The following is a 14,258-nucleotide window of genomic DNA, read 5'->3' as shown; positions in this document are numbered from 1 at the left end:
GTGAAATACACAAAATACTGGAGGAAAGTATTTTGATACAAAATACAAATACATGTAATTCACTTATATGAAATAAAAATACAAAATAATATTTTGTATTTCAAAATGTATTTCAATTAGATGTAATAGCAATACTGCCCATCCCTGGAACCGCCTAAATTGTGCCTCAAATTGGTACAAACTAGTGCAAACCAGTACGAAGTACTTCAAATGGTTTACATCAAATTGGGTTGGTTTAACCCGGGTCAATCTGTTTCAGACTGGTGCAAACTGCTTCAAATTGGTTTAAATCAGTTCAAGCCTGTTGTTGTCATGGCCAGTGTTCTGTCTGATTTGATGAGCTACCAAAAGGCTTTTAACATTGTCTAAACCTGAACCCTCAGCCTATATCCTTAATTCCATGAGTCGCTAGTGTAGTGCATTGTGATCTGATGGCCTGGTAGCTCTCCTTGAAGGGTAGCTCATATCGAAGAGTGTTGTCAACTTCGTACACCCAGCATTGACATTGGCAGAAATAACTTTGAAGTGTGTGTGTGTGTGTGTGTGTGTGTGTGTGTGTGTGTGTGTGTGTGTGTGTGTGTGTGTGTGTGTGTGTGTGTGTGTGTGTGTGAGTGAGTGACATCCAGTCAATCTACATCAGGATATTGCTCTACAATGTGCTTAATAATACAACAGCGATGCAACTCACAGTGAGCCACCATGTTTACTGCTCAGGAGTCCAGCCATCATCGCTTATCGAACCCAAGAGATGCAGCACAGCGTCTGCTCACTCTCATTATTGAAAACGGCCAAGAGTTATTATCCAGATAAAACGAATTATGTTTGCATAGTCATAACCACAGCCTTTAATTACTAATGCATTTGACATGGAGGAAGCAACAATGGAAATGCTGGTGGTAGGGTGTAATGATTCCATATCATAATTTCTAATGTTTTACTTTGCTGCTTTGGGTTGTATTTACCTGGATAGGTTTTTGTGTTGTTTTTCTCTCATGGAAAACTTTTACTAATGGTGTGTGTGTGTGTGTGTGTGCGTGCGTGCGTGCGTGCGTGTGTGTGTGTTGTTGTTGTTTTGTTTTCCTACACTTCAAATAGCGGCAGCCAATGCATTACTGTTTTTTTGCTGACAAAAGTTATTCACTAACTTGAAATTGTGTTTGTTGAAGCCTGTCCTGTACTCGCTATTATTTAATGCTCTGGAGGGGAGAAAACAGAGTGTAGCCTAAAACTTTAAATCATTGAATGAAAAAGTGAAAAACTATGACCTAATAAATGAAGTGAAAAAAACACAAATCCTTCCAAATAAACGCTCTATTTTCTCATCTAGATATTTTTTTCTTCCTATAATTAATACTGGCCAATATAGCTTGAATTAAAAGCATCCCCGAATACATCTATTTGCATGCTATGGTATAGAAATACATCATATTGGGATGGTTTGCTTATACACATCTATTGCCACATACTCATAGATTGAGAAGTTTGTGACTTATGGCTCTAGTCACAACAGGCCAGGGTGTGTGGAATGTCCATGCCAAGAGTCATCACAGCGCGATCACTGTTGACATTGTCACTGTTGATCACAGCCAAAATGCTTAATGGTGTGACAATATTTTAAATATGCAATGCGTAGGTGAGTTGAGGAGTAGGAGGAGAGAGGCGGCACTTGGAAGAGTGAGTGTGTGTGTGTGCATGCATGCGCAAGTGTAACTCCCACTTATGACAATAAAGCACAGTAAACAAGAGAGAGAGAGAGAGAGAGAGAGAGAGAGAGAGAGAGAGAGAGAGAGAGAGAGAGAGAGAGAGATAACAAGGATACAAGGATATTTATTTGTCATGTACATAGAGACACTTTCGTGTCACTTGTAATGAAATGTGTGGCCGTTGCAAAACAAGTGTGCAGAAGAAGGGTGAAGAAGAAATAAAATAAAAATAAAAAGTAAAAAGGTGTGTGTGTGTGTGTGTGTGTGTGTGTGTGTGTGTGTGTGTGTGTGTGTGTGTGTGTGTGTGTGTGTGTGTGTGTGTGTGTGTGTGTGTGTTCAATCAAAGTAATTAGGAGGAATTCAGTAAGCAAATGGCATGAGGAAAAAAGCTCTTTCTCAGTCTCTCAGTTCTAGCTCTGTGACAGCACAGTCGCCTTCCAGATCTCAGTTTTTTAAATAGTCCATATCCTGGGTGTGACTGGTCTTTGAGAATGTTACGGGCCCTAGATAGCACTCTCTTTGTGTATAAGTCTTTCACGGTAGGGAGAGGTTGACGAATACAGCGCTCAGCAGAGCGCACTATCCTTTGTAGTTCTTTCTGTTCACGCACTGTGGCGTTTCCGTACCAGGTGATGATGGACCCTGTTAAGATGCTCTCCACTGCTGAGGAGTAGAAGGCTTTTAGGATGGGTGTGGAAACTTTGAACTTTTTCAATAGGCGCAGAAAGTACAGTCTCTGCCTGGATTTCTTAATGATGTTGTGTGTGTTGTTTGTCCATGTTAAGTCATTTGTGATGTGAACACCAAGGTATTTAAAGCACTCTACCACTCTAACATACACACACACATTCTTCAGTTTGGAACAATTTAATCAAAAGCCTCATCATTGTCTTTCTCTGTGTTCCACCCAGAGTACATTATTATTAATATACCCCCAATGATTACATGTATTTTATGATGAACTCATCGATGACTGAAAGCACAAAATGTATTAACTCCTTAATCATATTCACCCCGCACTTCAGAGCAATTTTCATATTTCTTTAATTTGAATTGGTAATGACTGTGATATTTAGTTCTCATGAAGACTGGCCTTAAGAGCTTCCTATAATCCAACTTGTGCCATTGACTGTGAGAGGTATACATCTCTTTTAATTTTTTTGATATATATTTGCAGTTGCTTACACATGTTGTTTGATAGGTTATTTTCTTGCAACGTTTGAAGGGTAGTTTGTATTCAGTGCACGGTCAGATCCATTGTTCTTTTGGGAGACAGGTGGTCTGGATCATTTTCATCATCTTTTTTATTTATTCGAATTTTCTGAAATATTGTTTAATTATAATTTTTTGGTTCTGATATGAAAAGGGTAGTTCGCTTTGTATGAAATACAATGTCATAGCCATTGTCTTCTTTAAACATATGGCACTGTTAAAATGTGTGTTTTGAGCTTTTATGCCTTTATTTTGAAAATGCAGTGTAGAGTTCCAATATCCACTGCCACTGTATTCCAATTTGGTCACCTGTCTGTGACATAGGCCTACTGTAGAATGATGTCATATTCATAACTGACTTTTATGATATCTCCATGGTGATGCTTATTAAAGTCTCACCTGAGCATGCCGTGCCTCATTTGGCAGGGGGACACTGAAGAGGTCAGATGGACTCCTCACTCCTCTTTGTTTCCTTCTGTAGGGTTACATACCATACAGGAGGTCACTTTGGGTCACAGATCATGGAGGGCAAAACTGATGAAGGTGCTGAATGGACATCATGCTGTAAGTGAATGAAAATCAATGAAGTATTTTGACCCACGTAAGAAATAGCTTTATCTCAACTTTAACAGGGGTACGTACGCAAGACTGAATGAACTTTAACCCTCTACTGCATGAATTATTATATTTACAATGTAAAAAATATCTGAGCGTTAAAATGAGTTAAATAATAGATTTCCAAATATATATATATATATATTTAAGACATTTTTTAACTAATGGTTGCTTTATGGCAACTTCATGTGGTCGTAGAATATTGTGTAAAATCAAATTTTTCCTGATTTTCCTTGTAATGCCAACTTTGATAAGAGGTGATCTACGAGATCAAGCAGACATTCAGCCAGTCTGGTTTCCTCCTCAACCCCATTCATTTTCTTTTAATTCTCTAGGTCTCTATGGAGGAAGCCCTTTTCATTGCATTTGGCTCACCTGGTAGTGTCCGGATACGCTGGTGGAGAGAGACATACAGGCCAGGCCAGACAGAACAAAGGGGCTGCCATATAGTAGGCATGCATGTGAGTGGGAGTGCGTTCTCATGACTGGGCTATGTTGTCATACTGAGTGACACCCCCTGTGAAAAATGCTAAAATGTCTTGACATGGTGATGCAACAGCTTGGATATGTTTTGTAACAACACATTTATAAATGTTTTGTAAAGTGTTAATTTAAGGACTTGTGAAAAGAACACACATACAGTATTGCAAACACTCTGATCTGTACATAATCTGTCTCACAGTATTGAGTTTTGGCTCATTTCTATACATTTTCCCAAAAAAAAATATATATACTGATCCCCTCTATCTCACCCGGAGGCAGTCACTACAGACAGAACAAATGATTTTCAGTACACGGCATCTATGCTACACGCACAGCAAAAGACAAACAGCAAAGCAGCAAGAGATGGAACTGGGAGGGAGAGAGAGAGAGAGAGAGAGGTATTGCAGGACAGAGGAAGAAACTGAAGAAGCAGAAGACAAAGGAGAAGTCACGTAAGGAGGAAGAGAAGAGAAGAGAAGAGAAGAGAAGAGAAGAGAAGAGGAGAGAAGAGACAGAAGGAGTCAGAGGATGAAAAAAATGTAGGATATGGTTGGTAATGAAGTGTGGAGGCGGTAAAGAGAGGCTGTTAGAGTCTGTAGCACGAGAGGAGAGGAGAGGAGAGGAGAGGAGAGGAGAGGAGAGGAGAGCCCTAAGGGCAGAGCCCCACCATCATAGACAACAATGCTCCCTGTAAGCTGGCTCACCTGACACAAGATAAAGTGGCTCAACTAAAGAGGGCTTTTCCTCCCAGGTCCCACAGTGCAAGACTCAGGACATGAGGGGGGAAAGCGACAAAGCATGATAAAAATGGAGAGAAAAATGAGAAGGTCAAAGACAGAATTTGGAACAACAGAGATTGTGTGTGTGTGTACATTCAGTTTTGCCTTCCTTCTAAATCAAAGCGGATGTGCGAATGCAAGCGGATGTGCGAATGCACGATTGCGCGTGCACACACACACACACACACACACACACACACACACACACACACACACACACACACACACACACACACACACACACACACACACACACAGCAGTGAGTGAATGTCAGAGGTGCAGATCACAGTGGCCCATCCAATGTATCAATAGTAAAAAACAAAAAAACAACAACAACAAAAACAAAGCATATGATATTTTCAAAGAAGAGACTGTCCTGAGGCACTCAAAGAGGATGGTTGCTATTTAAAAGGCTTTACATTGGGTTATTAATTAAAAACACATGTTCCGGTAGGCATGGCCTTCTTTGGGACAAGTTCAGGTTCTATGTTGGGTGAAACATGTAGGTCTGAGGCAGGGCTGTTGACAGCTTTGGCCGGGCCTAGGACAAAGTCATCTGAAAGGGCCCCCTATACCCAATACATTCCATGCAATGAAGACTCATTTCTGGGCTGCCCTCCCCCTGGGTCGGGACATCTGACCCCCTTAGGCCTCCAGGAGTCTGGTGTAGTAGGCCTACTGGTACAACAGAAGGCTTTTGTAAGCAATTTATTTCAGACCGATAGGGTTAGGTGAGCCAAAGCATGTCAGTTACCTTGTTATTAACCATATCAAAACTAAATGAGACATTGTGATTCATCAATCACTCAAATGAATGGTCAAAAGAGTAAATCAAATGGGCAGTCATGGGTAAGCGGTTATATTAGGGCATCAGACTTGTAGGCTATCCCAAAGGTTGCCGTCAGGTTGGTGGGGGGAATAACACCAGTAGCCTACTCTCCCCGTCCTCCATGACTCAGGTACCCTGAGCATGGTAGGCATACCCCACGATGAACTGCTTCCTTGAGGTGCCATTGGGGGCTGCCCTCATACGGGTGGGGCATAAATGCAATTTCGTTGTGTGCTGAGCACTGTGTGCAGTGGAGTGCTGTGTCACAAAAGGACAATGGGAGTTGGAGTTTCCCAGGTTGACCTATGAGTTTCATTTGATCACTTCACTAAAATGAAACTAAGTATGGGCCCCTTCTGACCCACATCTCTCTTCACATTGGAACCTAACGACTAAAATAACCAGCATGATCTCCAAAAATTCCGTGCTCCTGGACACGGATGTTAAGGACACAACATCCATGTCCAGGAGCACGGATTTTGCCAAAATTCTAAAAATTGTTTCTAGTCTTGTGTTTTCTGAGGATTTTTCTCATTTCAAATATTTTTTCTAAAAAAAATCATTTCTTACTGACAGGTTAGGGTTAGGGATTGTTTTGGTCTGGGCACAGCTAGTTTTCCTTCCTTCATTATATGAATTTGATAGCCTAGCAACCAACTGGAAAAGGTATTTCTCAAAAATATGTCTTTGTCTATGACAGGTTAAGGTTAGGGAATGTTTTGGTCAGGGCACAACTTAAATTACTGTAGCATTATTTTGTTTAGGATTAGCATTTGGTAGGCCTATTTTCTAATGATATAGTTAACCCAGTGCTGTGGTAATAGCCTATAGAAAGCACTTCCGTGTGCCCATCACGGAAAACAATTCCGTGTCCAGGAGCACGAAAAACAATTCCGTGTCCAGGAGCACGGAAATTTGGCAAAATCCGTGCTCCTGGACACGGATTTCATGTCCTTAACATCTGTGTCCAGGAGCACAGAATTTTTGGAGATCAGGCTGAAATAACATAAGCTAAATGATGTGTAATTTAGACATACCGATATAGTCCGTATGCTATTTTGTTTTACTTTTATTATGTTTATTGCCATGTAGAATGTAGGTCACCAGGTTCAGCAGCAGTCTGGTTGTCCTGTAGCCAGCTTGAAGAGTCTCATCCGTAGAAGTATCGAATGGGCTGCGCATATTTGCGCATTATTGAGAGTCCTCAAGCTTCAGTCGCCGGCGTTTACATCATGGTGACTGACGCTGTACGAGGAGCGACTGTGTAGAAAACTTCTGATTCAAGCATGAAGTGTTAGGACTGTAACAGTACATTTCAAGGATTTCTGACAAAGGTTGTAGCCTTTGTATGTTTCATGACCGAAAACCATGACTGCCAACGAAGATCAAGAGGTATTGAAAGACGAATTCGGGCTAAGCTGGGTCTTTATGTGCTTAGCCGAGGGACGCATCTCCAAAGTTACCCTGTCTTGCTAACTTTCTAATTGTAATTATACACTAACTCGGGATTGTCACAGTCTTCTCAAAATATCATCCCCAAGGGTTTGCCATCGCATTTCTTAATTGTGAGCCATTTTCTGGTTAAATTGCGCTAGCACTAACAGGTTGGGTGCAAACTTTGAGCTAGCTTCCCCATGTGATTCACTGACACGCTAGCATAGATAGCTAATGTCTCAGATACGATATTGTTATTCAGATTAAATACTAAACAATCTATATTGGCAAGTCTATACAGTATTACACTATGTTGCAGGTGTCAGTGCTGGTTAGCCTTCCTAGACTTCCTTCCTACATGCATTCTTAGAGCAAGATATGCCCACCACACCTGTTTGCACTGTCGAAACAATATAATGCTTGTTCAGTATCGTTTGTCTATCACAACATAAGCGTATGTATGCCTACGTCGTAATGTTGGTAACGAGGTTGAGATGAGGAGGGTGACATCATGGAGGTGTAGTGACTTCTTCTGTAACCATGCATGTTGAAATTCTGCAGATGGAGCTGGAGGCTCTTAGGTCTATTTACGAAGGAGACGACTGCTTCAAGGAAGTCAGCCCCACGTCGTTTCAATTTAGAGTAAGTAGCCTAAATGAACACCCTGGATTTATTCCTGGTCTGGCATCTGGACCCTTTTACGTATATGAAAAGTTATGTACCGTATTTATATTCTGTCTGTAGGCTACCTCTAATCAAGACTTGTCTACTAGACGATAAATGGGTGGTGTCATTCATCAAATCACATCAGAAGTGTTCATAACAGGTGTCAAATTCTGCTTGTCCTCAGATAGGAGACCATGAAGACCCCAAAGCGTTTCTTTTGGATGTCTTATGGCCTGAATCATATCCTGAAACTGCCCCTCAGATGTCCTTACAAGCCTTTTTCAACAACAGATTGTAAGACACAATGAAGCACAGAACACAATTACTGTAGCTAAGGTCTCTATGTCTAGCTGAATAAACCAGACTTAAGTGACCACATGAACGCAGACTGCTCATAACTGATGAAACATACACAGTCTGCTGTAAAACATTAGTGTATGGTGTTTAAGTGGGGGGAAATCATAGATACTGTATCCCTCACCATCACATTTAGCAGACACTATCCTAGCAGACACTATCCTGCGCAACATAGTCGACAACATGGAATATAGAAGTAGACAACAAGTTTAATGATGAAATAAGTAGGGTTTGTTCTATCACAAACGCTGAGAGAGATGACTCCTCATGTCTGTTGCTGTTTGGTTAGATCTCCGAGGCTGACTGACCGACATAGTATCTTACAGCATCACATGTATGCAGCAAAATACAACACGGACATCTGCTTGTGTCCGTTTCTGCATCAATAGAGCTCAGAGCACCATAACACAGCCCCTTCTCTGTGTCTGTGTCAATTTCATTAGATCTGACCACCATAACACATATATCCTCCTCTGTGTTTGTTTCTGTTTCGTTTCAGATCTCCGAGCACCAAGCAGGAGATCATCTCCAAGCTGGAGGAGCAGGCGGAGGCCAACCTGGGCTGCGCCATGATGTACACGCTGTTCGAGTGGGCCAAGGAGAACCAGGCCGACCTCATGGAGAACCACCAGCCACTCAAGGAAGCCGTGGTCAGTCTCCACTGCACTGTTCATTAGCTACAAAATTGGGTCTTGTTAATACAGACAGAGGGTTCATGTTAGCCACTATTATTAACATGCCGTAACTTCCGTTACTTGTAAGGCATGTGTTACGGGCCTACTCATTCCTTATTGCAATTATATCAATAATAAAGGCCTTATTGACAGGGAACAAGAAAATTGCTAATATTTTAACAGTAAAATAAAATATTATTTTAAAATACTAGTATTAATGTCAAAATTTGTCCACTGATGAAGATGGGTAGTTGGAGCGAGGCAGAACTCATGGAGACTCCCCAGCCACTTAAAGACGAGGTGGTCAGTCTGTCCGTCTTGAATGGTGTATTTGTTGTTGTTTTTTGCTGCATCTGAATGGACTGGCGTTTTTTGTTAGGGCCATTGATGTTTTTTTAGTAGCTGACATCAGTGTGGTGCAACCACAGCTACTGCCTGTATTGTATGGATTAAATGTTTTTTGTTGCTGTTGTTTTTACTGTATTATCTAATACGCATATTCACTGATTGTACATTAATTACCAATTACTAATTTGTTTATGGACATAAGCTGTGGTTGTACAACCTGACGTTTGGTACTTCAAAAATGCCAGAGACTCATTTATTGAGCTACACTACAAAATTGGTTGTAGTAAGATTAGTGTCAAAACCTGTCCACTGCTAAACTTGCTGCGATCCGTTGGTCCCCTCTTGCTGATGGACTGTTACGGTTACTTGCTGCATGCGTATGGGCTGGCATTTTGTGTTGTGTTTACGGAATTGGTTGTAGCAATGCCAACACTTGTCCACCGCTAAAGATGGTTTGTTGGGGAGTTTGTGCAGAGGGGAAATATGCATTTGCTTTGCTGATCTTGTTGTTTTTCCATGGTGCCATGTTTTTGACTTTTTGTCGCTTTTTCACTCAGGCAACCGACAAAGACACAGAGGCACCCAAACAGATAGAGGAGACTGTGAGTAAGAAAAAAGAGAAGAAGGAACAGCTGACCAAAGCACAGAAGAGGAAAATGGTCGCAAGAACAGGTAAGACATGGGGAGGCCCTGAGTACTGAAATGGACCATGTTTACCATTGGAAAAACATTTCTCATTAATGTTTAAATTAGGGGTGGGCATAGATTAATTTTTTTAATCTAGATTAATCTCACTGCAATTATGAAATTAATCTAGATTAATCTAGATTAATCTATATCAAAATGGCTCATTCAGAATAGGCACGATAGAGAAATAATGCCGAAAAAACCTTGGGGTTTCTTAAGACAGATGGCGCATTAGACCAGAGCTCATCTTTTTTTTCCAAAATGCATCTCATCTTCAAAAAATGGTCATGTTGATACTTGGAGATGAAAAAACACAGCAATATGTGTAAAGTGTGTCCAATATGTTAGGAAGCATTTACAGTTATAAGATACTGAAATTTCAAAATGAACAGCGCTATAAGTTGTAGATGCAAATACAGATAAATCTATCAAACATTTAGGCTATTTAAACAAAATTACCTCAACAATTCAGCATTTCATTTCTAATGGAGAGAGAGAGAGAGAGAGAGAGAGAGACAGAGAGACAGAGAGACAGACAGAGACAGAGACAGAGACAGAGAGAGAGAGAGAGAGAGAGAGAGAATCTGCCACTGACTGTTAAAAGGAGCAGCGGCTCCTTTAAGAGAGGGAGGAGCTCTGCGCGTAGTAGGCACAGCCAGGGCACAGCAGCCCTCAGCAGAGCCAGGCTACTGGATATTCCTATCTAGAACCTACAGCACTGGCACACTGTGATTTGACAGTTGTCTTCAGAGTTAGAATGCCAGATGAGTTACAACTCGACATGAATTCAGTTTGCAAAAAAAAAAAAAAAGTCAAGCGCGACAACCGCGAGGTTTATTACCGTCGGACATGAGAATATCTCACTGAATCGCAAATGTGCGCGATTGCAACACAAACATTCAGCGAGAGTAGATATTGACAGTTTCAGTTTGACAATCTTCAAAATGCATAGGACTATCACACGGAATGTTTTGCAATTATAGCACAGGCAAGATTTCTGGAAGTTGCTGATGTATTCTATGCAATGCGTGAGGAAATGTAGGCTATGTCGGGCTGGTAGCTACTCACACACAATAATGTCTCTATGCTTCACCTCAAACAATAACGTCTCTTTAGTCTACCACTTATGAAAAAGCACTCAAACAACAACTACCACGGCAGAGGGATTAATGTTTTCAGCTGCAAACACTTCATATTTAGTAGGTCTGCTGAAACAACAGGTGGAGAGAGGGGAAGCGACTGGAGCGCAGTCTAAAAGCGTCTGTCAATTAAACGCTATGGTGACGTGCATACCCAAACTCCAAACCTATATTAATAGATTAACGTGCGATATTTTCTTTATCGCGCGACAAGAGTCTCACATTATCGCAGCACGTTAACGCCGATAACGGCCCACCACTAGTTTAAATACATCCTGAACTTCTTAAAGTATATACGTTTTCTCCTGAAAAACCTGTAAATGGATGATAATCTCTGTGTGAGAACGAGAGGAATGGGCGAGCGAGAGGGAGATTCCCATCTGTACTCAAACCTATTGGAAAAGCAAAGTTTTTTTTTTATTTTTTTTTTATATTCTATGCAAGAATTTGATGTTATAATCATTGGATATTAAATACAGAATTTTTTTAAACTGTGTGTCAATGGTATACATGATCCTTTTTGACCGTTTGGTCCATTTCGTTGTTTATTGATGCTTTAAAATATGTTGCTTTTGTGTGCATGGTTTTAGCCGTGTGTAGTGATTCTATACTTTTAACAGCAGAGTGTGAAGCAGGAATGCCTGTTTCCGACCAACAAATGGACGGACCATCCAACTGGCATAGTAATGTACCACCATGCCAACTACGCCAGTTGGATGGTCCATCCATTTGTTGGTCAGAAACGATTTACTTTTTGGAACGTTTGTATGCGAGATCTCTGCTTTACACTACCACATTACACATCACTGCCTTACTTGCCTTACCTTATGAGCAGTCATGGGTAAGCGGTTAGGGCGTCAGACTTGTAGCCCAAAGGTTGCCGGTTCGACTCCTGACCCGCCAGGTTGTTGGGGGCAGTAATCAACCAGTGCTCTCCCCCATCCTCCTCCATGACTGAGGTACCCTGAGCATGGTACCGTCCCGCTGCACTGCTCCATAGGGGCGCCATTGAGGGCTGCCCCCTTGCACGGGCGAGGCATACATGCAATTTTGTTGTGTGCAGTGTGCACTTTTGTGATGTGGAGTGCTGTGTCACAATGACAATGGGAGTTGGAGTTTCCCAATGGGCTTTCACGCTTTTACTTCACTTACATCACTAAAGCTGTTCTCTGTCTGGACCACCCTCTTGCTGAGATGTTGTTTACTATTGTGCCTGCAGACAATAAAGGAGAGCTTCCTCGCGGCTGGAACTGGGTGGATGTTGTCAAGGTAAAGACAGCAATGGCTGTTTAATAAGTCATCATTTTTTGCTGATCATATACCATTGACGGTTTTCAACATGTAGCACGTCATGTCAATTATTATAATGTAATGCCACTAGGGGGCATTAAGTCTGCTGACATTGCTGTCATTGACCTGTCAACCTTTGCTTCTGTGTTCTTCCTCTCTCAATGCCTATTACACCACTCCAGCACGTAAGTTAAGTTTCATATTGTTAAATCGTAAAATATGCTACTAAATATTGTATGCCATGCTTTCTACAGTAGTTAATGATGTCACTCAACTTTGTCCTTGCCATTTTGACAGCTGAGTAAAACTGGAGGTGGTGGTGGAGATGACTAGAAGAATGCTGCACAGGACAGGAAACGGAAAAGGACAAGGGAATCGCAGACCAGGCCTGTCGAGAGCAGAAGGAGACAATGGGCATCTCTTGTTTTCTGAAGGCTGTGCAGTTGTGTTGAAACTGCCCGCTTGTCTTACTCTGGACGAGTCAGGCATAAGAAACTCAGTCAGCGGGATTGAAGATCCTTCAGAGGACTGATGACTGACTCTCTCTCTCTCTCTCTCTCTCTCTCTCTCTCTCTCTCTCTCTCTCTCTCTCTCTCTCTCATTGTCCCTGTCAGAGGACATTGCGGCCACCACCTTTTTAATATAATTTCAGCAAGGGGTTGGCTGAGCTGTGTCAAACAGCTTTGCTTGTATCCCCACTTTTTGCTGTTGGGGCTTTTTTTTGCCATTTTATTTGGGATGACCCTTCTTTATGGCTGTGAATGGTCTGTTTTTGCTGACAGTTGTGCGTGTATGTATGCGTGCACTCGTTTATGAGACAGATTATGTCTGTCAGTGAAGTTGTGTGCTTGTATCCAAGTGAATTTGTGTGAGTGCGTGAGTGTGTGTGAGACTAAGAGAACTTGAGTGTGCCCGTATGTTTTATAAGGTCCCTTTTGCAGTAAATAATGACAGTGCCATACAAATGTATCGGTGAAATCACTATAACACACAAGGCTGCCAGTCCCATATTCCAAAGGTCCTACACAGACTCTATCTCGCCTACCTCAAATGTTCAGGTGAAGAAAAGTTAAGTGTTCAGACACAAAGGTATAAAAGTACATGACGAATTGGCCCTTGTTCTTTGAGCTTCAGTGCTAGATGAAATTGTGAGAATGTTTGCTATGTGTATTTATTTAAATGATACCCTGGCTGTAAACTGATAGTGTTGATGATAATTATTGAAAAGAATAATTGAGATGGAAATATGGACCCGTCAAGGTTTGACACTTGTATGTTACACGCGAAACCAACACTTTTGAAAAATAAAAAAAATACTTGATATTGTGTTTGTATCCCGGTGTACATAATTTCCATTCTGAATGAATGTGCAAACTTTCTTTAGTTCTACCTTTGCATATGTCCCGTGTTTTGTGGTCACTTGAAAATGTATCAAAATTGCCAGTTTCATGGGAAAGCAAAGTAGGTCTTCCTCTTCTTGCCAATTTTCTCAAAAAGCATTAGGTTCCCATAGCAATGAGTGTGAATTAAAGGGGGCACACCCCATGAATGAATAAAACTATCCTGCTAAGACATGACGTCACCCAGTGAAGATGACAATCGAAGTTGATGTCAGGGATGCTGAAGTTCGGCTGCTGCAACGACGTTAATTAAGTCCTCGAAGTTTAGTCCAGCGGATTGGTGAATTGATCATGCACTTTTGAGTAAAAGCATGAAAATTGGTACACATATACCTCTTCCTATGCTTATTAATATAAGCGTTGGAGGCGTCGCGAAAAATTAAGAATTTTCAAGATGGCCGCCAAATCCAGTATGATCAACCCAAATTAATGAACCTACCTGACACATTGTTGTAAAAAGCATGAAATTTGGTACATATATCCTTCTTGATATGCTGATTAATATTAGCATTGGAGGCGTAGCGAAAAATTATGAATTTTCAAGATGGTCGCCAAATCCAATATGGCCAACCCATATTAACGAAACTACCTGACACTTTGTAGTAAAGGCCTGAAAATTGGTACATATGTTCTTCTTAATA

At 41.2% G+C, this 14,258-nt stretch overlaps 1 protein-coding gene and 1 long non-coding RNA gene across 4 annotated transcripts; both read left to right on the top strand.

Moving 5' to 3' along the window:
• Positions 1-3,319: 3,319 nt before the first annotated feature.
• Positions 3,320-4,079, top strand: LOC134437952 (uncharacterized). Its single transcript, XR_010032515.1, has 2 exons — positions 3,320-3,479; positions 3,866-4,079. It is a non-coding gene; the product is annotated as an uncharacterized LOC134437952 (long non-coding RNA).
• Positions 4,080-6,832: 2,753 nt separating this feature from the next.
• Positions 6,833-13,543, top strand: rwdd (RWD domain containing 4). Of its 3 annotated transcripts, none has more exons than XM_063186688.1 (7): positions 6,833-7,014; positions 7,618-7,698; positions 7,907-8,016; positions 8,579-8,729; positions 8,997-9,053; positions 9,659-9,773; positions 12,147-13,543. In XM_063186688.1, the coding sequence occupies exons 1-7, from the start codon at positions 6,991-6,993 to the stop codon at positions 12,218-12,220; spliced, it is 612 nt and encodes a 203-aa protein (XP_063042758.1). In that variant the 5' UTR covers positions 6,833-6,990; the 3' UTR covers positions 12,221-13,543. The 3 variants fall into 3 exon arrangements, with proteins under 3 accessions (XP_063042758.1, XP_063042757.1, XP_063042759.1); XM_063186687.1 differs by having other exon boundaries at positions 8,997-9,056; XM_063186689.1 differs by lacking the exon at positions 8,997-9,053.
• Positions 13,544-14,258: the final 715 nt, after the last annotated feature.

This window comes from Engraulis encrasicolus, chromosome 21, assembly GCF_034702125.1.
Source record: "Engraulis encrasicolus isolate BLACKSEA-1 chromosome 21, IST_EnEncr_1.0, whole genome shotgun sequence".
Taxonomy (NCBI): domain Eukaryota; kingdom Metazoa; phylum Chordata; class Actinopteri; order Clupeiformes; family Engraulidae; genus Engraulis; species Engraulis encrasicolus.
This window is presented reverse-complemented; position numbering and strand designations above follow the sequence as displayed.

What these genes read in the sequence shown, in the direction of transcription:
- rwdd (XM_063186687.1), top strand. Translation starts at nt 6,991, where the DNA reads ATGACTGCCAACGAAGATCAAGAG. An exon ending in AGCCACTTAAAGACGAGGTG is followed by an intron (nt 9,057 to 9,658) that starts GTCAGTCTGTCC and finishes TTTTTCACTCAG; the next exon opens with GCAACCGACAAAGACACAGA. An exon ending in GAAAATGGTCGCAAGAACAG is followed by an intron (nt 9,774 to 12,146) that starts GTAAGACATGGG and finishes TTGTGCCTGCAG; the next exon opens with ACAATAAAGGAGAGCTTCCT.